Below are 26249 nucleotides of genomic sequence, written 5' to 3'. Positions count from 1 at the left end.
GCAAATCTGAATGTAGAGTTAGAGAAAGTCTCTCGACATTAGAAACTGGTGGTTTCAGGGCCCATAACCCTCCAATCCTAGCTCAAGTACTCCCCCCCTCTTTAGCGGAGTGTTGTGTCTCTTTGTGGACAGATTGTAACAGAGTAAGTGCATTTAAATCAGGTAGGTTTAGAAATAAATTGAGTCAGCTAGACGCCATCTTGGCTTCATGGTAGTCTTGCTAGAAGTAAATAGGATTCGTGTAAATACGCACGAAATCTCAAATGCTAAACAAAGATGGTAGCCGTAGCTGTGGATATAAACATAACACGGAGGCGAGATCTAGCTGATTAAAAAATGATTAGAACATAACACACAAACATTTTTTACATACCAAGTAATAACATTTCTTGACAAAAAGATAACTGTTTGAAACAAAAATATTACAAAATACTTCTAAATGATAAAAGGTTTTTATACTATCATTCGCAAAAAAAACAAAAAAACAACAACAACAACAAAAATAATTTTCGAAGACAATATACTTAAAACTTTCAAATATAATAGCATATAAAATATATTTCTTCTGCTTTTAGTATATAATAGAAGATACAATAAATGGACAATAATAAATTTTGACAGTAGACCCAAAAAAAAAAGTTTTCAAGAGCTTGAATTATTTTAAATGTTTTGACTTTGTTGCGTCAACTTTTTGTGTTCTTGTATAACGTGTTTAATATTTAAGCCATAGCTTTATTACTGTAGGCAACAACTGGTGATGCAACAACAGCTGGAGCACTGAAGAAAACTTTCTTGACAATGGCAGCAGCAATAACAAACACCAAAGTTGCCAAGAGAATGATGACAACAACTCCTTTGGTTCCACTCATAAAGTTTTCTGATTCTTGTGATCCTTGGGCTGGAGTGTCTAAAATGAGACAATGATAGTTTACAAATTAAAAGAAATACACGCTTTTTTTATAAGAATAGTGTATTCCTTGTATAATAGTGTATTATTACACGCTTTTTTTATAAGGAACCTTAACTTTGCTCTGAGCCTGGAGTTCCTTATTTTTACAGAGAATGTAAGCCTCAAAGTTCCTTATCGAGTTCCTTATTTAAATAGTTGCTAAGTTTGGATAACCATCTCTTACTGTTCCTTAAAACTTGTTTTCTTATTCTCAGCCTGAGCAGTTGCTAAACAATTCCTTATTTTTTGGACCATTTTCAGCCTCGAGTTCCTTATAAACGTGTTCCTTATATAAAAAACGTGTATATATACTTATGTAATAGTGTATTATGAAAATGATGATGAAAATGGCCAAAAAGATTACGCATAACACTTTCAAAACAAGACACGACTTGAAGTCGAAAATCTCGCCAAATATTTGCAAAAAGTATGCTAAAATGCCAGCCCTGAAAAAGCTGTTAAGAAAAATACAAGGTGAAATAGAAAAAAAGGTTTTGGTCGAATCATGAGAAATGGTTCGGACGCGGTCATTGTTAATGATGAATAAGCGAAGCTGATCCATATTAAAAATGCTGCAACCAGTAGTCACTCCCCTGTCTACCTTGTAAGAACTAATTACCCAAAAGTATATCCCCGTCTATCAAGAGTTATTGATTTGATTTGTATAATAAAGATAAATATGCTCATACTGTGCACCGTACCTTCTTTATTTTATAAGAACTCTTTACCGAAAGGTATATCCCGTCTATCAAGAGTTATTGATAAGATTCTTATAAGGTAGATGCTTATAAGATAAGTAAAATGTTCCTGCATTTTATACCATCCTTTGTTTACTCTGTAGGAACTATTAACCGAAAGGTATATTGTCCATATCATGTGACTACGCTACTCAACCAAATCCACTTTATTTTAAACTCATACTCTTAGGTGCCAAAATAAACGGGGGGGGGGGGTTGGGGGGTTCGCATAAGCGGGGTGGTTGGAAATTTTCGAAATTTTAATAAACGGGGGGACCTAATTGCCTGGGGGGGGGGTTGGCATTGTACTTCTGAAAACCCAAAACGGGGTAAATATAGGCTAAAATCAGGCATTTTGGAGCAATTTTTGCCAACTGAAAATATTCTTAAAATTAATAAACGGGGGGGGGAGCCTAATAAGGTCCGGGGGTTGGAAAATTTTCGAAAAATTAATAACGGGGGGGGCGTTTATTTGGCACCTAAGAGTAATAATCACTCTCTGTTTTTCATTTACGCATGTCAAGTAGAACAAAATAATAAAAGAATGAAGTGTTTGTTTAGAATACAATGAAGATGAGCAAATTATAGGGAGTTTCTAAACGTCGCCCAGAAATGACGACCACGACCGGCGACCGCGACCAGCGACCAGATAAATAATCTGGGTTATCGAGTTTTTTCCCTTTCTCCAACGTAGAATGCTCTCTTAATCATTTGAATATTATATCATATTGAATGAAGAGTAATCTCACCCCTGTCTCATCTATTTAAAGCCACGTGCCAAATACGTAAAACAACCATTTCGAAGTTCTTGGAGCTTGATTATGGTGGCAAATTCTATCCTTTTGTATTATCGGCATCAAAATAATTAGTGGCACAAAATTTAAAGATGGTTTGAGAGGCTTTGTATTTCATCATCAGATTGTTATTTCTGTCGAAATTAGTCATTTTGCCAGCATAAAGACAATAGAATAATTGATTAGATTCATATCTCTAAAACTGGCCTTCCCAATTTTTTCCTACTGACAAGTTCTATCTATTCATACTAAAGGCATCTCATTCAGCATAATCAAAATATTCGGTGTAACAAAGCTTACAAACATCATACTTAATGACCCTGTCAATATTTTTGTCAAATAGTGTCACTTTGTCAAGAAATTGACAAGTTACTTCAAAGGCCACTTTTTAGTATTCTGAGGACTTGATTTAAAAACGACCACAATATTTATACATGGCGAGTGTGACCGAGGAAAGGTAGAAAAACAAATTAAATTTAATGAGTTTGTCCACTGTATCGAGTACTTTCGTTTTCTGATTTTTTTTCCGATACTACCATACCTTGCCTATCAAAAAACTTTCGCTAAGGAGAAATTACAGCATTTTCTACGCTTTATTTACGGATTTTAAGTTTGCCTTGGAATACATTTTGTTATTCAGTCACAACTTACCATCAGATTTATCCTAGAAGCTGAATCAAGCTAGCTTAGATTTCTAGGCTAATTGTTGTCTAAACTTTTTATACAAATTAAAAGAGTCCAGAAGTAACAGCTAAATGTATACCTTTTCGGCCAAAACTTAGTCGGCCTTAAGTGACTAAATTTTGGATTGGTGACTAAAATTAAGACCGACTAAAAATGAGGGCCGAGTAAAATTTGGGCCGACTAAAAATTTAAAAATGGCCAAAACTTAATTATTTGTCGGCCCTTAATGACTAAATTTTGATGAGGTGACTAAAATTTATAACTAATAATTAAGGCCGACTAATTTTGGCCGATAAGATATATCACAAGGTATATAGCCCTTCTCCTTCTAAAGTTCAGTTATAAGGGCATAAAAATGCAGCATAAAAACAAAAGTTTTTTACCTTTTTCAATGATGTAGAAGACTGGTGATTTTATTAAAGCCATTTGTCCAACACTGGGTTCTTCTTCTTCTTCGGTACTACGTCTCTTACGTTTGAGACCAGGAGAGCAAAGTGTACATTCAGCGCTAGTTTGAGTATCCAGACAAACACGGACAAGGCATTGAGCATAGATTTTGTTTTCAGAGGCAGCCAAGTATCTGAAAGCTTCGGTTTTGAAGACAGACTCAGCGTCACTTGGATTACTAACCCAGCTAGTTCCAGTTTCCATGGTACATCTATAAAGAAAAATAAGGGTTAGTGCTCAATTTATAAAACACTTGATGTTCCACAAAACTATCTATAATCTTTTTCTTTTGAGAGATGACCACCGAGCTATATATAGACCTGGAGGCAGTTGATCAATCTCAGCAAAGAATTATTTTGATTAGAGTTTTTTTTTTCAAACCTCCGTTCAACAAAGTTTTTCAACACTTTTACAGACACTTGTTTACAAGAAAACAGTTGTGCAGAATTGTACGTACAGATTTGAGAATGTTATATTTCAATACAAACGATAGCCTGGATATTCAGTCTGTGAATATATTTTTATTGATGTTCCTAGTCTACCGACTGGTCTTTCTTAAGTGATTTGCATTTCAATATCAGAATATCTTGCCAATAAATTTCGAAAAACAACTTAAGTTTATTCAATTTTTGATGGTGAAAATTAAATGTTTTGTTTTTAAATAAGAGTGATATCGTTTGCTTACTCATCAATTTTATTTCACAAGCTTTTTCACATTGGATTGACATGGATGTGGAGCAAGATTGGTCAGAAAGAGCAAAAAATTACTTTTTGATTACATCAGCCCAGCCCCCATCAAGGGGGGGGGGGGGCACTCCAGGTAAGTGACCTACCGGACGTGCGGCCCTTAAGGGTAGGGTTTTGGACTTGGAAAGTGCACTTTAAGGGTTGATTTGTGAGCAAGTGAGAAAAAGTGCACTGTAAGGGTGTAGAATTTGGGAAATTTCCAAATATTTTGAAAAATTGCACAATAAGGGTCGATTTTCAGCCAATTTTTTCCTGCACTGCAAGGGTCCGATTTTAGAGACCTGAGTTTTGGCCGAACTTACGGTCGTTTTCAAAATTGAGTGCCCCCCGGGTCATCAGCATAATACAGCAATAGGCTGACACTGTCCTGATATGGAATATGTGTCTGATATGAAACGTTAACACTTATGGAAAAATAAAACTTTTAAGTTTTGGACTACTATTATCCAAATAAAAATGGATTATACCTGTCGCTGATCAAAGTGTACGAGTTGGCTGATCCGTCAGTGGTAGTCCAACATCTTTGGATCACAGCTTTTACTTCAGTTTGCGCTGTGTTTGAGACCATTTTGAATTTGATGTAGTCTCCAAGATTGTAGACTAATGTAGTTGCATCAGCCATATCAGTGTGGGTGAAAGTGAAACTGTAATCCTCGGTAGTATCTAGAAAAAGAATAGAAAAAATAAAATATCAGATAATCATTACGTTGTTTATGAAAGTGTGGAAAGGAAACTATTGTAGTTTTCGAAGTTACTAAAAAATAGAAATTGAAAGAGCCATTGATCCAAATGGCACACAACTTTTTTCAACTCTCGTCTAATGTTTATAACGTCCATTTTCAAGATATTGGTTGAACGTCCGAACAACGTACCGTGCAAGCTGGAAGACACTATTCCTCGTCACGGCATGACGCTAGGTTTAGGAAAAAACAGATTAATTGTGTGTTTTTATAAGAACATCCAAAATTTTCGAAGCATTCGGATGTTTTCGAGATGTTCTTATATAGTTTGTTCTTATAAAAACCGTGAACCGTGAAGTGTTTGTTTTCCTTCGACTTTTAGTGATTTTCGTGACAAAGAATGAATTTGAACTTACTCTTAGCGTCATTTCCAGTTTGACGAAATTCAACATCAAAATCGACCATTTCGTTAACCGTTCGATTTCTCAAGCACATGACATTGTATTTGTCATACTCTTCACGTCCGATTTCAGCAGTTGGATTTTGACCGTATGTAACAATAAGTGTTGTGTTGTAGATAATGTGTGTTGCATCAGCAAAAACGTTGATTCCACAGTTTTTGACTGGTGCACCGATTTGGACATTAAATGGAAGCCCTGTAGGGTTTGAAAGGCTATTATAGCTGACATTGTTTTTACTGGTATCCCAATGGTATGTTGTACAGGTGGCATCATCTCGTTGACCTTCGAAATAGATTTGCCATGTTCGGTTATTGTTGGTACCATCTTGTCTTTCATCCAAAGCGGTTTTGTTAAACCAGACAGCAAAGTGTGTGTCGTCACACTTAACTTCGAAACCTGAAAGAAAGAAGGAAATTATTTTAAGTCAAAACCTGATAAAAATTTACTATTCATACATTCTGACTATTTTTGAACATGTTTTTTTTTACGGGAAAACTATATTCCTTCGCCACTGCTTACTCCACCCAAGGTTAACCACCGTTTTCAAATTTATCCCACCTCCTAATCTATTCCCTTTTTTAGTGATCTTGTGTTGACGATAGGAGGATTGTCTAACTAATTTGGGCGTGGACCCGGGGGGGGGGGGGGTACTTAGGCAAATAGAGGGAACGGTAAGGGTACATTTTTTAAATTTTCCAAAGTTCCGCTAAGGGTTGGAAAAATCAGAAAATAAAATTTCAGTCCCACTAAGGGTCGGAGAAATAGAAAAATTTCAAAATTTTCACACCCGGAAAGATCGGAATTTAGTCAAAATTTGTCTTAGTAAGGTCGCAAAATTCACAAAATTTTCCTTTGTTTTCTCTTTTTTAGTTCGGGTAAAATTCCAAGGATCGAAATTCGGGCGGCACCCCCTTATCAGCTTGCAAACCTAGTAACCGGGGGGGGGGGGGGGTCTGAACGCTCTTAATAGTTTTAAAAACCAGATTGTTAAAAACCAGGGTGGGATCAAAAACAACTTTATATCAAAAACTTAATGAAAAGGTATAAAAAGGTAGAAATTTTTACTATATTTGCCTTCTATTGCTCAATCTATACGCAAATAAACTAATTAAACCAAAAACATCGTGTTATCATTAAAGAATTTGTGAAAAATACCAGTCGTCAAAGTCTTAAAAGTTTTTGTTTTACATGAGTTTCCCTGTTTCATCTGAGACACAATCTTACTCCACATCTGTGTCAATTCAATGTGAAAGTTAATGAATAAGCAAACAGTATCAACTTCGTTTAAAAAAACCTTTTAAATTTAAGGAAATAGATCTTATCGGAGTTTTTGATTTTTCTAAAAATGCGATGCATTGTGGGATTGTTTCGGGAGTATTACAATAAAAATATTTTAGAGGAACTCCTCGAGTGAATTCTATTGTAATACCCCCGAAACAATCCCACCATGCATCACTATTTAAAAAAATCAAAAACTCCGATTCTTGATATGCGTAAATCAAGATGACGTCATAGCTTTTAACGGAAGCACTCGAAAAAAGCCGGATTTTGACCTCCGTGTTTTTATTTTTAGTAACAGAGTCCTGGATTTTTTCGGGTGTTTCCGCTAGAAAAATAACTTACGCATATCAAGAATAAGGATCTATTTTGCGACTTTTCAGACATGACCCAGCTGGCGTTGTTTCAACGTTTGTCTAACGTTATATGGACGTTTTGAATGTTAGAAAGGATGGTCTTACTTGCACCAACGGTTCCGTCACCAAAGGTTTGAGAAGATGCTAAAGCAATCAGAGCGCTGAACGCGATGAGCACTCGTAGAGAAACCATAATGCACAGGAGCTAAAATTAAATGGGGAAAAATGTAATATAAATACTCTTAAAGAAAGTAAAACCGCTTTGTTGTCACAGGCCAAGTGATTTATCCCTATCCAATGAAAAATTTGACCATTTCGGGCCTCCCCCCACTAGAAAATTGATTTTGTTTTCATCCCTACTTGAAACGCAATGAAAATTACATTCCAAAACTATTCACACTAAATTATCATAAGAAAGCCTCTAAATAATTGATTTTTAGTCTTGCTCACTCAAAACCACCAATGATGCTGTTGGAAAGTTTCTCCAAAGAAAAATAAATGTTTTTCTTATAAGAAAAGAAGACTTGGGATGTTCTTAACATGTTCTTATTTTACCTATTTTCGTAGTATTTTATTTCGTCTTCCTAAGACATCAGGTGTTTTAGAGTCTACAAAGCCTAAAAATGTTCTTAACTTGTTCTTAAAATTCTTGTCATTAAAGCCTTATGTTCTTATATAGTTTGTTCTTATAAAAAGAGAAACGTGTAGCTACGTTCTCTCTATCACTCAAATATTTTAAAAATAAATCAAAAGATTGTGACTTTCTTTACTTTTTTATACAGTTCAACCCAAATAGATAGATAAATGAGATCCCTCCGACTGCATTCGGGGTAGGTTCTAGTCATCCCGGAGAAGTAAGAATCACGGCGCTGACAGACACTACGACTTGACAGACGTGAGCTGTATACCATGACACCTGAACGACACTTAGAAAACAATGCTCACTCGAAGCTGAACCTCTTGAGCGCCAGAGTACGTCACAATCAATGAAGTATAAGCCCGAAGGGCTAAAATCAAATCTCCTTGGTAGGATTTGAAGCTTACCAAAAATCCTACCAAAGTTGCGCGGCCTAGCGCAGTTCGCCTGGTTTTTACACAAATGACAGATTGAAACTATAAAACTTACACTTAAATTTCAAAAAAGATACCACTCGAAAACAAAGGAATCGCTAGATTCAATCTGTCGTCAAAAATACGGCGCATATTTTAAGGCTTCACTTTTTCTTGCTTGAGAAAGGTTGAAGAATTTATTCTATCTAGCCCTTTGGGCTTATACTTCATGGGTCACGATGACTGTCAATAACCAACCCAAGTTCAAAATAAAAAAAGATAATACTCACCAGTAATTCTTCTATTGCTATTGCTTTTTAAGAAGACTACCTCTCAAGTTGAAAGTTGGCTGTTGAAATAATTAGATAGGGAGTGCTACCTGTATATATGGTCCCAAGCCTTCCAAACAGAACAATAGGAACAAAACTCACGTGACTAAAGGGAGAACCAATCAAATTGTTTTAATGAATACCTCAATTGTTCGAGTAAGAGACCAAATGACTCAATTTGTACAAATGACTCATACACAAAAGGTTTAAAAAAATTGAATTTGCTTGCAAAAATTTTAACAATAAGATTTTTTATATGATGCCTGTTTTGAGTAATTGACATTTTTTTACCTTTTATTCTTTTTGGCAATATTTTTTATCAGTTTTGTATACATTTTAATCTTTTAGAAATTTTTAATTAATCTGAATTAAATCCAGTTAATCTTCTTTACTACTATTGTATATTGTGGGTTAAAGCTCTGCTTCTTTATTTTATAATCTTTTTGGTTGATGTATTTTGAACATTGAATGAAAAATTTTTGATCAAAAGGTTTTTTTAATTAAATTTAGATTAAGTTTATATCTTAAACAGAGAAATGCCTCCATCGCATCAAATCTTTTAAAAGAATATATCAATTTTGCGCACAACAATGTTTCTCTGCTACCATCGCCCAAGAGAAAATATCTTCACATTGACAAATTAAGAATCCTAAAATTTCTCGAGGACTGAAATTTGCGGGGAGCTAAATTTCGAATTTGGAATCTCGAATTTGGAGTTTTCACTAGGGTACTAGGTTTGCAAAATGACGCCCAGGATTATACCCAGCTGGCACACTACGTTGTTTCAACGTCCATCTAACGTTATATGGACGTTGGGAACATTAGATGGACTTTGAAACGACGTTGTGTGCCAGCTGGGTAGGGTCTAAAGTCGAGTAAAAAAAAGATTATGTATTCTGGGGGCCTTACAAGGACTTTCCTCCTAAAATATAGCCTTTCTAGTGATGAATATTGTAATTTTTGGTTTTGTAATTTTTACAACTTTTAGAAGACCTTTAAAAGTCTTAAAAGGCACCCTCAAGTGCGACACATACTCTATATCGTCCCTTTGCCTAAGAATTCTGCCCCTGTGCCCCTGTGTGTTTCTTTTTACAGCCCTGCTCATGCTAGGAACGTATACGAAAAAGCTTACTTTTTTTCATGGCATTATCAATTTTTTTCAGATCTTACAAAAAAATGTTTCGGGGTATTGCTAATTTCGAATGAATGTAAATCTCATATTTTTTTGATAGAAATTATATATGAAAAAATGTTTTTGTAATTCTCAGAGCGAAAGATTAAAACTGGAAAAAATCAGCCAGAAAAAACCTACACACACACACACACCAGTTAGTGAATAAAATACCCTTGTAAAGATTTTATTCCATTGAGAACTGTACACTGAACTACCAGCACCAATCCCACCAATTTTAACCCCCCATTCTCACAAACCCACTGGAGGAACCTTCCCACAGGAAAAATCGTCCAAAATATCGTCCCCAGTGGAAAATTATTCTCCAATTTTTATCCCCACTGATAATAATCAAATAAATTAAATTTTCTGACTTGAAAATAAAAGAATTAAAATCCCCAGCCATAATGAATATGGGAATATCAATTCCCATCGAGTATTTTGGCTGAAAGAACCTACCAGGTCTTTGAGAATAGGGTGTATTTTACTGATAGACTTGAAAATCTCATAAATGTTATCAGAATGTGCAAAAAATGCAAACTTATGGACTGGCTTCGAGTTTGTCTTATCTGCAAAGAATTTTTTTCTTTCTTATTGCATCTGGCAAAAAATTTGGTTTACGATTTTGGCCGATTCTATGGAATTCTTACTTTAAAATTATAGAACGTAGACTCTGAAGTCGTTTATAATGCGTGTAATACAGTAGTATACGTTATATGATAATATGATTATTGTTGCGGGATTTAAAAATGGTTTGTTTTGACAAACCATTTAAAAAAAGATGGTTTCCCATACCCATTGGCATTGAACATCTTCATTGTACACGCCTTTTTTTAATAAGAATGGTGTAAATCCATTTCATCATGGATATTCTTAACTTTTTTGGGAAATCATCCTAAAATATTCCTTCAACATTCTTAGGTTATGATCCTAATTCAGACTAGATTAGTACTAGCAATTATTACATACGTTTCAAGCATAAAATGCCATTTTTGTGAAAGAAGTGAGCCTTACTTGGGGGTAATTGGCAATTTATAATTGGAAATGCTTTAAAAATGGCTTTCCTTGCTTGAGTAGCAAAATTCCATGATGGTGATATTCTTAGCATTCTTCTTAATTTTTTGGAAATTCTTATAAAGTATATTCTTATATAAAAAAGCGTTTACCCCCCCCCTCCACTTACTAAAAACTTCTCACAAGATCATTGATGAGACAGGGGTGTTTTTACCCTCTGGAAAGATCGAAATTTGGTCAATCGTTTCCTTGAGCTTCGATTGATTTTTAGCGGTTTGTCCAAGAAAAATAGGGAAATAAAGCGAAAAAAACAAGCGAAAAGAGATTGTTATAATTATAATTTATAAAAATTGTTATAATTTCTGACGTCAGAAATAAAAAATGAGAGAAATGATGCAACGCATTGTTCATTTTCCTTTGAAAAAGTGACGTCACAATGAATTTTCCTAACGACGGGCAACTCTGGACAATGTAGGCCCGTCGTCATGCAAAAAGAAACAATTGCATTGCGCAAAAAGTCGTGTAGCCCGCTTCGAAAAAGTAACTGGTTAACAATAATACAATAATAACTGGTTTGGAGGTCAATACGGTAAAATATTGACCGCAGCCGAAGTACATACCGAGCTTGCGAGGTCTGTGCGCAGGATAAGGTCAATATTTTACGTATTGACCGAGAAAACAGTTATATTATTGTGTTTGTTAACTGGTGAACATTCTTTGCGTGTTTCTGACCAAAAAAATGCATTTTCCACTCATTTTCCATGATTTTTTCGTTTCTTTTTTACCCAATATTTTCTTTGGTTTATTCTGACAACGTCAGTTTTTTAAATCATGTTCAAACCGACGAAACTTTTCTATAAAACAAATTTCCCTTTTCAAAATCATCGTCAGTTTGACCAAAGCACTGAAGTGGTCTTTACCGTATTATATTGACCGCTAGAGAACCAATCAAAGTAGCACATTTTCTTGTTTTGACCGGCTTTTACTTCAACCAGTTAATAATGGTCAAATTTGTCCCGCTAAGGGTCGTAAAATTCCCAAAATTCTCCTTTATTTTCTCCTTTTTAGTCCCGGTAAGGGTCCAAACTACAAAAGTGGGGCAGCACCCCCCTTCAGCTCGCAGCCCTAGTTGCGTACCCATTACGTACCGTACCCTCCATTTACCTAAGTAAAAAAAAAAATAAAATAATAAATGAAAATAACAATAATAGCCAAAGTTCAGCCAAAATGTATTAGTTCAAGTAAAAAAGCGTGTTTTTGATGTCCATTCTTTGATAGAACCCAACTGCCACACAACGTTGTTTCAACGTTTATTTAACGTTCATAACGTCCATATAACGTTAGATGAACATTGTAACAACGTTGTGTGCCAGCTGGGAAAAGGGATCCAATCACAATCACAAAAAAAGAAAGTGACCTTATGAGAGAAAGTGAAATAAGCAAAGCTTTTTCCTACAAAAAAAACGAACTAAATTATTCTTTTCTTAATAGAAACATTTTATAAAATCAAAAGCTACAGGGCACAAAAATCCAACATAATTACAGACCATATACAATAGAAAAAAAATTCTTGAAGAAAAAATGAAATACAAAAAAATTAATCTTATTACAATAATTTTTTTTAAAAGAAACCGTATAAAGATGGTGATAAACGATTTTCTTATAAAAAATATAAGGACATTAATAAATCTTGACAAATGTTAGTAAACCCTAGAAGAAGTTTTCTCATAAATTTTAATATTCAAGCCATAGCTTTGTTACTGTAGGCAACAACTGGTGAAGCAACAGCAGCTGGAGCACTGAAGAAAACTTTCTTGACAATGGCAGCAGCAATAGCAAACACCAAAGTTGCCAAAAGAATGATGACAATCAATCCATTTGTTCCACTGAGGACACTTGAAGATTCTTGGTTTCCTTGGGCTGGAGTATCTATAAAAGAACAAAATATTGTGAAAAGGAATATCTTTATGTTCCATTTGGTTGCCTATTGTTGAAGTCCCTCGGTATCAGCAAATAGGCATTAATCAACACAAACATACATTGAATAAGAAACCCAAAGATTTCTCCTAGAAGATTTTTTGACCTCGTTTTACTGACCATCCTGGATTTTTAACCTCATTTTACTGAATACCCTGGAGTTTTACACTCGAAAAAAGGCCACCTTGATTTTCTGTTTTCCAGACCGTAATACTGACATCTTCGATCACTCGATCATCACTTCTTAATCTACCTACCTTTATCAATGATGTAGAAAACTGGAGATTTGACCATAGCCATTTGTCCAACACTGGGTTCTTCTTCTTCTTCGGTACTACGTCTCTTACGTTTGAGACCAGGAGTGCAAAGTGTACATTCAGCGCTAGTTTGAGTATCCAGACAAACACGGACAAGGCATTGAGCATAGATTTTGTTGTCAGAGGCAGCCAAGTATCTGAAAGCTTCGGTTTTGAAGACAGACTCAGCGTCACTTGGATTACTAACCCAGCTAGTTCCAGTTTCCATGGTACATCTATAAAGAAAAATAAGGGTTAGTGCTCAATTTATAAAACACTTGATGTTCCACAAAACTTTCTATAATCTTTTTCTTGAGAGATGACCACCGAGCTTTATATAGACCTGGAGACAGTTAAACAATCCCAGCAAAGAATTACTTTGATTAGAGTTTTTTTTTTCAAACCTCCGTACAACAAAGTTTTTCAACACTTTTACAGACGCTTGTTTACAAAAAAAACAGTTGTGCAGAACTGTACGTACAGATTCGAGAATTTTATATATTTCAATAAAAACGATAGCCTGGATATCCAGTCTGTGAATATATCTTTATTGATGTTCCTAGTCTGCCGTCTGGTCTCTCTTAAGTGATTTGTATTTCAATATCAGAATATCTGGCTAATAAATTTTGAAAAACAACTTAATTTTATTCAATTTTTGATGGTGAAAATTAAAAGTTTTGTTTTTAGATAAGATGGATATCGTTTGCTTACTCGTCAAATTTATTTCACAAGCTTTTTCACATTGGATTGACATGGATGTGGAGCAAGATTGGTCAGAAAGTTTTTGCTTACATCAGCATAAATTAACAATAGGCAGACACTGTCCTGATATGAGATATGTGTCTGATATGAAACGGGAACACTTATGGAAAAATAAAACCTTTAAGTTTCGGACTACTTTTATCCAAATGAAAATGGATTATACCTGTTGGTGATCAAAGTGTACGAGTTGGCTGATCCGTCAGTGGTAGTCCAACATCTTTGGATCACAGCTTTTACTTCAGTTTGCGCGGTGTTTGAGTCCATTTTGAATTTGATGTAGTCTCCAAGTTTGTAGACTGTTGTAGGGGTATTAGCCATATTGGTGTGGGTGAAAGTGAAACTGTAATCCTCGGTATCGTCTAGAAAAAGAATGAAAAATAATATCTGATAAATCATTACGTTGTTTATGAAAGTGGAGAAAAAGAAATTGTAGTTTTCGTAGTTACTAAAAAATAGAAATAGAAAGGGCCATTGATCTAAATGGCACACAACATTTTTTCAACTCTCGTTTAATGTTTATAACGTCCACTTTCAAGATATTGGTTGAACGTCCGAACAACGTGCCGTGCAAGCTGGAAGACGATATTCCTCTTCACAGAATGACGCCAAGTTTAATAAGTTCCTCAGAATGTTCTCAACTTGTTCTTGATACACGTTTTTTTTTATAAGGAACCTTAACTTTGCTCTGAGCCTGCAGCTCCTTATTTTTACAGAGAATTTCAGCCTCAAAGTTCCTTATCCAGTTCCTTATTTACATAGCTGGTAAGTTTGGATAACCATCTCTTACTGTTCCTAAAAACTTGTTTTTTTATTCTCAGCCTGAGCAGTTCCTAAACAATTCCTTATTTTTTGGACCATTTTCAGCCTCGAGTTCCTTATAAACGTGTTCCTTATATTAAAAAAACGTGTATTTTGACAAACAAAGCCTTATGTTCCTATATAGTTTGTTCTTATAAAAACCGTGAACCATGAAGTGTTTGTTTTCCTTCGATTTTTAGTGACTTTCGTGACAAAGAATGAATTTGAACTTACTCTTGGCGTCATTTCCAGTTTGACGGAAGGTAACATTAAAGTTGACCATTTCGTTAACGGTTCGATTTCTCAAGCACATGACATTGTATTTGTCATACTCTTCACGTCCGATATCAGCATTTGGATTTTGACCGTATGTAACAATAAGTGTTGTGTTGTAGATAATGTGTGTTGCATCAGCAAAAACGTTGATTCCACAGTTTTTGACTGGTGCACCGATTTGGACACTAAATGGAAAGGCTGCAGGGTTTGCAAGGCTATTATATGCGGCATCGTTTTTGCTGGTATCCCAATGGTATGTTGTACAGGTGGCATCATCTCGTTGACCTTCGAAATAGATTTGCCATGTTCGGTTGTTGTGTTTGTTGGCATCTTGTCTTTCATCCAAAGTATTTCTGTCAAACCAGACAGCAAAGTGTGTGTCGTCACACCGTGTTTCAAATGCTACAAGACATAATCGAGAAAACCTTCTATATTTCTGTTTCTTGCAATATACTTAGGGTACAAACCAGTGATGAGACACTCTATAGGGTTGCCTAATTTCATTTCACGTGATCGAAGCTTAACTGCATGAAAAAAGTGTAAGAGACAGGCATCGAACTCTAGATTAAAACTGCTTCTCTCGGCTTTTCAAAACACGTCTGTCTCACATAGCCCCGGTGGAACTTTTTCTAGTAGGGTAAAAATTCCTATCGAAATCTTAATAGGGATAGAAATTCTATTGTTCCATTGGTTAAGAAATCCAGTGGGGATGGTTTTGAAGTTTAATTTTTAAATTACAAATTTCTAATGGGGAAGAATTCAAGATCAATATCCCAGTGGCGAAGAAATTTCAGATTATTTTCCCACCGGGGACGAAATTTCTGCTAATTTTCCCAGTGGGTCTGTGACACAGGGATGTTTTAAACAGTATCAGACATAATAAGGACTTTGATATATGTATCAGACAACACAATGTCTCACAAACCAAATATCTACAGAACACTAAAACCTCAACTTCGTGGTTAAAGGGACATAACAGTACTTGCGAAACTTGTAAACAAACTGTATGCAGCGGATACAAAATCAAAACAAATGTCACATGTCAAAATAAAAAATCAAACCAAATATGGCTAATTTTGATTGTTCAATCGTTTTACAAGTTTGTTTTGTTTTTGGATTTTAATTGTTCTCTTTAATGACACGTGGTTCGCGCAATGTTTACATTTTACTACTTTTATGTCCCTTTAATATAAAATAAAAAAAAACTTAATTATTTATCTGCATCATTGAGTTGGATTATGGGTAATCAAACTTACCGGCACCGACTGAGCCATCACCAAACATAGGTTGAGTCATAGCCATAGTGCAGCCAATCAGAGCGCAGAGCGCTAATAAAGATTTATAAGATGCCATGATACTTGAACTAAAAGAAAGATAACATTAAATGAGACCTTTTCGTCCAGTGATTTTCCTGTACATCTAATATACATTCAAGAATTAGTTAGGCGCGAAAAAAAATACTAATCGTGGGTGGCATTGAGCTTCATTTTTTTTACCACGCCCTTTTTTCCAATGTTATGGTCAAAGATCCTTCAATTTTATTTTACTTTAATAACGTTTATGTAATTTGAAGATAAAGAAAAAATTCTAAATATTAACTGTGATCTTCTCGGCCCAATTACACATTAGAATCTCCAAAGCTTCAGATCAAAAAACGTGTTTGAAAAAGACAGTTTTCAAAAACCAAAAAAAATCCATTACGGTCAACAATTTCAAAAAAGAAAATAACATGATAAAAACGAGATTGGAGTTCTTGACATTTTTCACCATTCTGCTAATAATAAAATTAAAACTAAAAATCTTAGCAAGCTAGCAATGTATGGACAAGCGAAATCGTCGGCCTTTTCAATGCACGTCAGTTCTGAATCTGACGGTATTTAAACAAACGTTAAACATATTATAGAGTTAAAGGGTTGTAAGATGGTGTATAAAATTACTGTATTTCAATACATACATTCCCAGCTGGCAGAAAACGTTGTTTTAACGTTTTTCTAACGTTCACAACATCCATATAATGTTAGATGAACGTTGAAACAACGTCGTGTGCCAGCTGGGTTGCGAGCTTGCCCTAAAAATCTTTAAAAGAATCAAATAAAATAAAATGATCAAACTCACAAGGTTATTCTTCGATTGCTTTAAAGTTTCTTGAAGAGACCCTTTCAATACCAATGCTTCCAACTTGAATGATTTCTGAAGGGTGTGCTGGTTGTATAAGTACTATTGGACAATAGATACTCACGTGGTACCTGCATCATCCAATCAAAATACAGATCTTTTGTTTGCCAAACAAAAAGAAAGTACCTGGGTACTAAAATGACTCATGGTTTACTCATAAGTTAATACAATTTGCTACCTTAGCCAATTTTTTTTATCATTTTCTTTTAATTGAAATTGTATTTGATTTTTTTTTAATTCTTTAGAATGTGCACAGCCAAGATGCACTGTCACTCTTTTGTGTCAGCTCTCACAGTTGGATTTAGTAGGACTACACGTTTTTTTTTTATAAGAACAAACTATATAAGAACATAAGGCTTCGAGGCCCAAAAATTTTCTAAGGCTTTGGAGACTTAAAAACATGCAATTTCTTAAGAAATTACATCAATATGCTCAAAAAATGCTGAAAATAAGAACATTTTAAGAACATTTTTAGGCTTCAAATTCAAAAAACTAAGAACATCCGAAGGCTTCGAAAATTTTTGACGTTCTTATAAAAAAAAAAACGTGTATTAGTTGTTTAAAAGGAGGTTCCCCACTGGTTAAAACTGTTCTCGTTACCAATTTTCTTTCAATACTTTTTTTTATGAGAAAAAACTATATAAGAATATAAGGCTTCGGTGGCCAAAATATTAAGAACAAGTTACAAAAATTTTAAGGCTTCGCGGGCTCACCCAATTTCTTAGAAAAATAAAAAAAAAAACTCAAAAAATGGCGAAAATTAAGAACATTTTAAGGCTTAAAACTAAAAAAGTTAAGAACATCCAAAGGCTTGAAAATCTTTGGATGTTCTTATTAAAAAAAAAATGTGTACTTTTTTATTAACTTTTTTTGATACAAATTCGCCCTCATAAACTATTGCCGGCTACTGAATTCAGAACAGCGATATTACTCACTCAAATTCACTTCATGTACTGTGATATTGACCACTGGTGTGTGGATTTTTAGAAAATGTTATGACTCACTGAATATTTATTTGTACCAACTCAACATCACAATTTTTTTAATAAGAGCCAATAATTCTTTATTGTGACTTGATTTTATCTTAATATTGTTTTTTAGGGGAAAATTGAGTTTTTTTAGGCCTTTAACTAAATTTTTACTACTTTGGACCTTAAATTGTTTAAAATTCAACAATCCTAAGTCTTCCTGTTCTTATAAAAAAAGAATGAAGGCATTTTCTTAATGATTTTGCTTGTTTTTCCCGGATATATTCAATTTAGTGAACGTAAAATTAAAAGTTTTTAGTTGATCATCTATCAGTCGAAATTCTGCAAGTAAATAAAACTTGCTCTTTATTGAATCAAGGGACTTTAATAAATGCTTTTAGTATTGGCAATGTATGTCTCACAGACCCACTGGAAATAATCACAAAAAAGAGAAAGTGACCTTATGAGAGAAAGTGAAATAAGCAAAGCTTTTTCCTACAAAAAAAACGAACTAAATTATTCTTTTCTCAATAGAAACATTTTATAAAATCAAAAGCTACAGGGCACAAAAATCCAACATAATTACAGACCATATACAATAGAAAAAAAATTCTTGAAGAAAAAATGAAATACAAAAAAATTAATCTTATTACAATAATTTTTTTTAAATGAAACCGTATAAAGATGGTGATAAACGATTTTCTTATAAAAAATATAAGGACATTAATAAATCTTGACAAATGTTAGTAAACCCTAGAAGAAGTTTTCTCATAAATTTTAATATTCAAGCCATAGCTTTGTTACTGTAGGCGACAACTGGTGAAGCAACAGCAGCTGGGGCACTGAAGAAAACTTTCTTGACAATGGCAGCAGCAATAGCAAACACCAAAGTTGCCAAAAGAATGATGACAATCAATCCATTTGTTCCACTGAGGACACTTGAAGATTCTTGGCTTCCTTGGGCTGGAGTATCTATAAAAGAACAAAATATTGTGAAAAGGAATATCTTTATGTTCCATTTGGTTGCCTATTGTTGAAGTCCCTCGGTATCAGCAAATAGGCATTAATCAACACAAACATACAGTAAATAAGAAACCCAAAGATTTCTCCTAGAAGATTTTTTGACCTCGTTTTACTGACCATCCTGGATTTTTAACCTCATTTTACTGAATACCCTGGAGTTTTACACTCGAAAAAAGGCCACCTTGATTTTCTGTTTTCCAGACCGTAATACTGACATCTTCGATCACTCGATCATCACTTCTTAATCTACCTACCTTTATCAATGATGTAGAAAACTGGAGATTTGACCATAGCCATTTGTCCAACACTGGGTTCTTCTTCTTCTTCGGTACTACGTCTCTTACGTTTGAGACCAGGAGTGCAAAGTGTACATTCAGCGCTAGTTTGAGTATCCAGACAAACACGGACAAGGCATTGAGCATAGATTTTGTTTTCAGAGGCAGCCAAGTATCTGAAAGCTTCGGTTTTGAAGACAGACTCAGCGTCACTTGGATTACTAACCCAGCTAGTTCCAGTTTCCATGTCACATCTATAAAGAAAAATAAGGGTTAGTGCTCAATTTATAAAACACTTGATGTTCCACAAAACTTTCTATAATCTTTTTCTTTTGAGAGATGACCACCGAGCTTTATATAGACCTGGAGGCAGTTGATCAATCTCAGCAAAGAATTATTTTGATTAGAGTTTTTTTTTTCAAACCTCCGTTCAACAAAGTTTTTCAACACTTTTACAGACGCTTGTTTACAAAAAAAACAGTTGTGCAGAACTGTATACGTACAGATTCGATAATTTTATATTTCAATAAAAACGATAGCCTGGATATCCAGTCTATGAATATATCTTTATTGATGTTCCTAGTCTACCGTCTGGTCTCTCTTAAGTGATTTGCATTTCAATATCAGAATATCTGGCTAATAAATTTTGAAAAACAACTTAATTTTATTCAATTTTTGATGGTGAAAATTAAATGTTTTGTTTTTAGATAAGATGGATATCGTTTGCTTACTCATCAAGTTTATTTCACAAGATTGATCAGAAAGTTTTTGCTTACATCAGCATAAATTAACAATAGGCAGACACTGTCCTGATATGAGATATGTGTCTGATATGAAACGGGAACACTTATGGAAAAATAAAACTTTAAGTTTCGGACTACTTTTATCCAAATGAAAATGGATTATACCTGTTGGTGATCAAAGTGTACGAGTTGGCTGATCCGTCAGTGGTAGTCCAACATCTTTGGATCACAGCTTTTACTTCAGTTTGCGCGGTGTTTGAGTCCATTTTGAATTTGATGTAGTCTCCAAGTTTGTAGACTGTTGTAGGGGTATTAGCCATATTGGTGTGGGTGAAAGTGAAACTGTAATCCTCGGTATCGTCTAGAAAAAGAATGAAAAATAATATCTGATAAATTATTACGTTGTTTATGAAAGTGCGGAAAAAAAATTGTAGTTTTCGTAGTTACTAAAAAATAGAAATAGAAAGGGCCATTGATCTAAATGGCACACAACATTTTTTCAACTCTCGTTTAATGTTTATAACGTCCATTTTCAAGATATTGGTTGAACGTCCGAACAACGTGCCGTGCAAGCTGGAAGACGATATTCCTCTTCACAGAATGACGCCAAGTTTAATAAGTTCCTCAGAATGTTCTCAACTTGTTCTTGATACACGTTTTTTTTTTATAAGGAACCTTAACTTTGCTCTGAGCCTGGAGTTCCTTATTTTTACAGAGAATTTCAGCCTCAAAGTTCCTTATCCAGTTCCTTATTTACATAGCTGGTAAGTTTGGATAACCATCTCTTACTGTTCCTTAAAACTTGTTTTTTTATTCTCAGCCTGAGCAGTTCCTAAACAATTGCTTATTTTTTGAACCATTTTCAGCCTCGAGTTCCTTATAATCGTGTTCCTTATATTAAAAAAGACGTGTATCAAGAACAAGTTGAGAACATTCTGAGGAACTTATTAAACTTGGTGTCATGAACCATGAAGTGTTTGTTTTCCTTCGATTTTTAGTGATTTTCGTGACAAAAAATGAATTTGGACTTACTCTTGGCGTCATTTCCAGTTTGACGGAAGGTAACATTAAAGTTGACCATTTCGTTAACGGTTCGATTTCTCAAGCACATGACATTGTATTTGTCATACTCTTCACGTCCGATATCAGCATTTGGATTTTGACCGTATGTAACAATAAGTGTTGTGTTGTAGATAATGTGTGTTGCATCAGCAAAAACGTTGATTCCACAGTTTTTGACTGGTGCACCGATTTGGACACTAGATGGAAGGCTTGCTGCAGGGTTTGAAAGGCTATTATAGTTGGCATCGTTTTTGCTGGTATCCCAATGGTATGTTGTACAGGTGGCATCATCTCGTTGACCTTCGAAATAGATTTGCCATGTTCGGTTGTTGTTGGTACCATCTTGTCTTTCATCCAAAGCGGTTTTGTTAAACCAGACTGCAAAGTGTGTGTCGTCACACAGTGTTTCAAATGCTACAAGACATAATCGAGAAAACCTTCTATATTTCTGTTTCTTGCAACATACTTAGGTTACAAGCCAGTGATGAGACACTCTATAGGGTTGCCTAATTTCATTTCACGTGATCTAAGCTTAACTGCATGAAAAAAGTGTAAGCAGAGACAGGCATCGAACTCTAGATTAAAACTGCTTCTCTCGTCTTTTCAAAACACCTCTGTCTCACATAGCCCCGGTGGAACTTTTTCTAGTAGGGTAAAAATTCCTATCGAAATCTTAATAGAGATAGAAATTCTATTGTTAATTCCTTGATTAAGAAATCCAGTGGGGATGGTTTTGAAGGTTTTGAAGAATTCAAGATCAATATCCCAGTGGCGAAGAAATTTCAGAGTCTTTTCCCACCGGGGACGAAATTTCTTCTAATTTTCCTAGTGGGGCTGGGTTCCCAGTGGGTCTGTGACACAGGGATGTTTTAAACAGTATCAGACATAAGAAGGACCTTGATATATGTATCAGACAACACAATGTCTCACAAACCAAATATCTACAGAACACTAAAACCTCAACTTCGTGGTTAAAGGGACATAACAGTACTTGCGAAATTTGTAAACAAACTGTATGCAGCGGATACAAAATCAAATCAAACATCACATGTCAAAATAAAGAATCAAACCAAATATGGCTAATTTTGATTGTTCAATCGTTTTACAAGTTTGTTTTGGACACGTGATTTTAATTGTTCTCTTTAATGACACGTGGTTCGCGCAATGTTTACATTTTACTACTTTTATGTCCCTTTAAAATAAAAAAAAAACTTAATTATTTGTCTGCATCATTGAGTTGGATTATGGGTAATCAAACTTACCGGCACCGACTGAGCCATCACCAAACATAGGTTGAGTCATAGCCATAGTGCAGCCAATCAGAGCGCAGAGCGCTAATAAAGATTTATAAGATGCCATGATACTTGAACTAAAAGAAAAATAATATTAAATGAGACCTTTTCGTCCAGTGATTTTCCTGTACATCTAATATACATTCAAGAATTAGTTAGGCGCGAAAAAAATACTAATCGTGGGTGGCATCGAGCTTCATTTTTTCTACCACGCCCTTTTTTCCAATGTTATGGTCAAAGATCCTTCAATTTTATTTTACTTTAATAACGTTTATGTAATTTGAAAATAAAGAAAAAATTCTAAATATTAACTGTGATCTTCTCGGCCCAATTACACATTACAATCTCCAAAGCTTTAGATCGAAAAACGTGTTTGAAAAAGACAGTTTTCAAAAACCAAAAAAATCCATTACGGTCAACAATTTCAAAAAAGAAAATAACATGATAAAAACGAAATTGGAGTTCTTGACATTTTTCACCATTCTCTTAATAATAAAATCAAAACTAAAAATCTTAGCAAGCTAGCAATGTATGGACAAGCGAAATCGTCGGCCTTTTCAATGCACGTCAGTTCTGAATCTGACGGTATTTCAACAAACGTTAAACATATTATAGAGTTAAAGGGTTGTAGGACGGTGTATAAAATACTACTGTATTTCAAAACATACATTCCCAGCCGGCAGACAACGTTGTTTCAACGTTTTTCTAACGTTCACATCCATATAATTTTAGATGAACGTTGAAACAACGTCGTGTGCCAGCTGGGTTGCGAGCTTGCCCTAAAAATCTTTAAAAGAATCAAATAAAATAAAATGATCAAACTCACAAGGTTATTCTTCGATTGCTTTAAAGTTTCTTGAAGAGACCCTTTCAATACCAATGCTTCAAACTTGAATGATTTCTGAAGGGTGTGCTGGTTGTATAAGTACTATTGGACAATAGATACTCACGTGGTACCTGCATCATCCAATCAAAATACAGATCTTTTGTTTGCTGAACAAAAAGAAAGTACCTGGGTACTAAAATGACTCATGGTTTACTCATAAATTTGCTACCTTAGTCAATTTTTTTGATCATTTTCTTTTAATTGAAATTGTATTTGATTTTTTTTTTAATTCTTTAGAATGCGCACAGCCAAGATGCACTGTCACTCTTTTGTGTCAGCTCTCACAGTTGGATTTAGTAGGACTATTAGTTGTTTAAAAGGAGGTTCCCCACTGGTTAAAACTGTTCTCGTTACCAATTTTCTTTCAATACTTTTTTTTTATGAGAACAAACTATATAAGATTATAAGGCTTCGGTGGCCAAAATATTAAGAACAAGTTACGAAAATTTTAAGTCTTCGCGGACTCACCCAATTTCTTAGGAAAATAAACAAAAAAACTCAAAAAATGGCAAAAATTAAGAACATTTTAAGGCTTAAAACTAAAAATGTTAAGAACATCCAAAGGCTTGAAAATTTTTGGATGTTCTTATTAAAAAAAAAATGTGTACTTTTTTATTAACTTTTTTTTGATACAAATTCGCCCTCATAAACTATTGCCGGCTACTGAATTCAGAACAGCGATATTACTCACTCAAATTCACTTCATGTACTGTGATATTGACCACTGGTGTTTGGATTTTTATAAAATGTTATGACTCACTGAATATTTATTTGTACCAACTCAACATAATAATTTTTTTTAATAAGAGCCAATAATTCTTTATTGTGACTTGATTTTATCTTAATATTGTTTTTTAGGGGAAAATTGAGTTTTTTTTAGGTCTTTAAATAAATTTTTACTACTTTGGACCTTAAATTGTTTAAAATTCAACAATCCTATGTTCAGCTTTGGGATTAAATTGTTCTCATTTTTGGCTGTTTTAAGTCTTCCTGTTCTTATAAAAAAAGAATGAAGGCATTTTCTTAATGATTTTGCTTGTATTTCCAGGATATATTCAATTTAGTGAACGTAAAATTACAAGTTTTTAGTTGATCATCTATCAGTCGAAATTCTGCAAGTAAATAAAAATTGCTCTTTATTGAATCAAGGGACTTTAATAGATACTTTTAGTATTGGCAATGTATGTCTCACAGACCCACTGGAAATAATGGCAAAAATATCGTCCCGGTGGAGAATTATCCTCCATTTTTTGTCCCCGCTGAAAATATTCGAATAAACCAATCCTCACTGCAAAATATGTTATTTTTCTCATCCCCACTGAATTTTCTGACTTAAAAACAAAATAATTGGAATCCCCAGCCATAAAAAAATATGGAAATATCAATCCCTATCGAGTTCCAGTCCGTTATTTTTATCCCTACTGGCTGAAAAAATCCCACCGGGTCTGTGAGAAAGGGGTGTATTAAAGGAAAGTCTAACAGACTATCAGGTTAATCAAAATTTTCATGAACGCCTTTTAAGAATTGAGGAAATACATGGTACTACTTGTACTAACACACACTCTTTTCTCACAGACCCAATAGGACTCCCCTTTCCAATGGAAGAATTGGTCAAAATTTTGTCCCCAGTGGAAAATTATATTCGAATATTTTTCGCGACTGAAAATAATCAGATGAGCAAATTCTCACTACAAAATATTGTACTATTTTTTCCATGAGAATAACAAGTACCACCCCCTACTGGCTGAAAATTTCTACCAGGTCTGTGAGAAGGGGGTGCACTCACAAGACCTTGACAGAACAAAATCAAATCTTGTTAGAATATTTTAACAATAGAAACTTCTAAGAAACACTTTAGGATTAGAGATTAGATCTACAATAAAGTTTGAAACACCCCTTGTGTCACTGACATACTGGAAAATTCGGCCAAAATCTCGTTCCCGGCACCGTCCCCAGTGCGAAGAATACCCTACAATTTCATCCCAGTGACTTCGATTTTATCCCCCATTCAAAATTCAATGTAAAGAATTGCACTCCAAAATCATCCCACCGGATTTCTCGACTTAAGAACGATAGAATTTTTATTTCCTGAGAAAACAGGAAATAAAAAGGAGACCAGAAAGCCTTGAAATGTTCTATACAGGGTGTCCCTAATTAAAGTATCGAGTTTGAACATGCGATTGAGTAGAAAGTTTTATGTGCGTGTGCACAAAATTGTATTTTAAGCTCTCCCTCTTTTTTCTTTGTCATTATGATTAATTTATACGTTGTAACTACCTTTTGTAATAAGCCTGTGTGATGGAGAACGTTCTTATATTTTAGCGATAACACACACAAACTTTTCTACTCAATCGCATGTCCAAACTCGATAACTTTAATTAGGGACACCCTGTACTATAGATTTTGGCCACTGAAGCCTTATGTTCTTATAACTAACTTTTATACAAGCATGACAATTACATTCCCCGACAATTACTGTTTTTGGCCATTTTTCGTCTGTTTTAGGTCTTGCTTTTGAGACGGAATTAAGTAACCGTACCTACAATAACGGCCCGACGTTTTGGGAAAAAATTAAATACTTCACAAAAAAGCACCATCAAAACTGAAAAAGAAAAATGATTTTTTCGATAACGGAACTAATTATAGACACACGATTCTGTACTAATGAGTCCCATCAAAATTTCAAATAATTTCTTATTGAAAACTAAAATGTAAAAAGTATATCCGGCTTTAATAGGGGCCGTAATACGCTTAACTCCAGGACTAACAGAGAATTAAGAACAAAAGAAGTTTTTAAAATAACCACATGACTAAAGCAAAAACATGTACAAGGACTTGAAAATTATATTAAAATCGCTTATTTTTAATTTTCTGTTTTGAGAAATCAATTTTTACTTCGAGGTTTTGTTTTTAAATAAGAGTTATATCGTTTGCTTACTCATCAATTTTAACTCACAAGCTTTTTGGTACTGAATTGACACGGATGTGGAGCAAGATTGGCCAGAAAGAGAAAAAGAAA

At 34.4% G+C, this 26249-nt stretch overlaps 3 protein-coding genes across 7 annotated transcripts in view; all 3 read right to left on the bottom strand.

The window, feature by feature from the left end:
• Nucleotides 1-540: 540 nt before the first annotated feature.
• The window catches only part of LOC136819854 (uncharacterized), a 190655-nt gene continuing 164946 nt past the window's right edge, over nucleotides 541-26249 (bottom strand). For 3 of the 5 annotated variants that reach the window (XM_067076102.1, XM_067076098.1, XM_067076101.1), the window contains exons 2-7: nucleotides 8474-8491; nucleotides 7239-7338; nucleotides 5455-5895; nucleotides 4826-5021; nucleotides 3548-3822; nucleotides 541-907 (exon numbers count right to left, since the gene is read on the bottom strand). In XM_067076102.1, coding sequence (XP_066932203.1) covers nucleotides 720-907; nucleotides 3548-3822; nucleotides 4826-5021; nucleotides 5455-5895; nucleotides 7239-7326 — 1188 coding nt within the window. In that variant the 5' untranslated portion in view covers nucleotides 7327-7338; nucleotides 8474-8491 and the 3' untranslated portion in view covers nucleotides 541-719. Of the gene's footprint in view, nucleotides 908-3547; nucleotides 3823-4825; nucleotides 5022-5454; nucleotides 5896-7238; nucleotides 7339-8473; nucleotides 8592-24744; nucleotides 24756-26249 lie in introns of those variants that run through there. The other 2 variants (XM_067076099.1, XM_067076097.1) reach the window with 2 other exon arrangements.
• Nucleotides 12249-17029, bottom strand: LOC136819851 (uncharacterized). The gene is made up of 6 exons (XM_067076095.1): nucleotides 16922-17029; nucleotides 16063-16169; nucleotides 14765-15208; nucleotides 13896-14091; nucleotides 12932-13206; nucleotides 12249-12626 (listed from the first exon to the last, which is right to left on the bottom strand). The coding sequence occupies exons 2-6, from the start codon at nucleotides 16157-16159 to the stop codon at nucleotides 12439-12441; spliced, it is 1200 nt and encodes a 399-aa protein (XP_066932196.1). The 5' UTR covers nucleotides 16160-16169; nucleotides 16922-17029; the 3' UTR covers nucleotides 12249-12438.
• Nucleotides 18439-23279, bottom strand: LOC136819850 (uncharacterized). The gene is made up of 6 exons (XM_067076094.1): nucleotides 23171-23279; nucleotides 22315-22421; nucleotides 21023-21466; nucleotides 20156-20351; nucleotides 19227-19501; nucleotides 18439-18921 (listed from the first exon to the last, which is right to left on the bottom strand). The coding sequence occupies exons 2-6, from the start codon at nucleotides 22409-22411 to the stop codon at nucleotides 18734-18736; spliced, it is 1200 nt and encodes a 399-aa protein (XP_066932195.1). The 5' UTR covers nucleotides 22412-22421; nucleotides 23171-23279; the 3' UTR covers nucleotides 18439-18733.

The sequence above is a fragment of the Clytia hemisphaerica genome, unplaced genomic scaffold (assembly GCF_902728285.1).
Source record: "Clytia hemisphaerica strain Z4C2 unplaced genomic scaffold, Clytia hemisphaerica genome assembly, whole genome shotgun sequence".
Classification (NCBI taxonomy): domain Eukaryota; kingdom Metazoa; phylum Cnidaria; class Hydrozoa; order Leptothecata; family Clytiidae; genus Clytia; species Clytia hemisphaerica.
The sequence above is the reverse complement of the archived record's forward strand: the minus strand, read 5'-3'. Positions and strand labels throughout refer to the sequence as shown.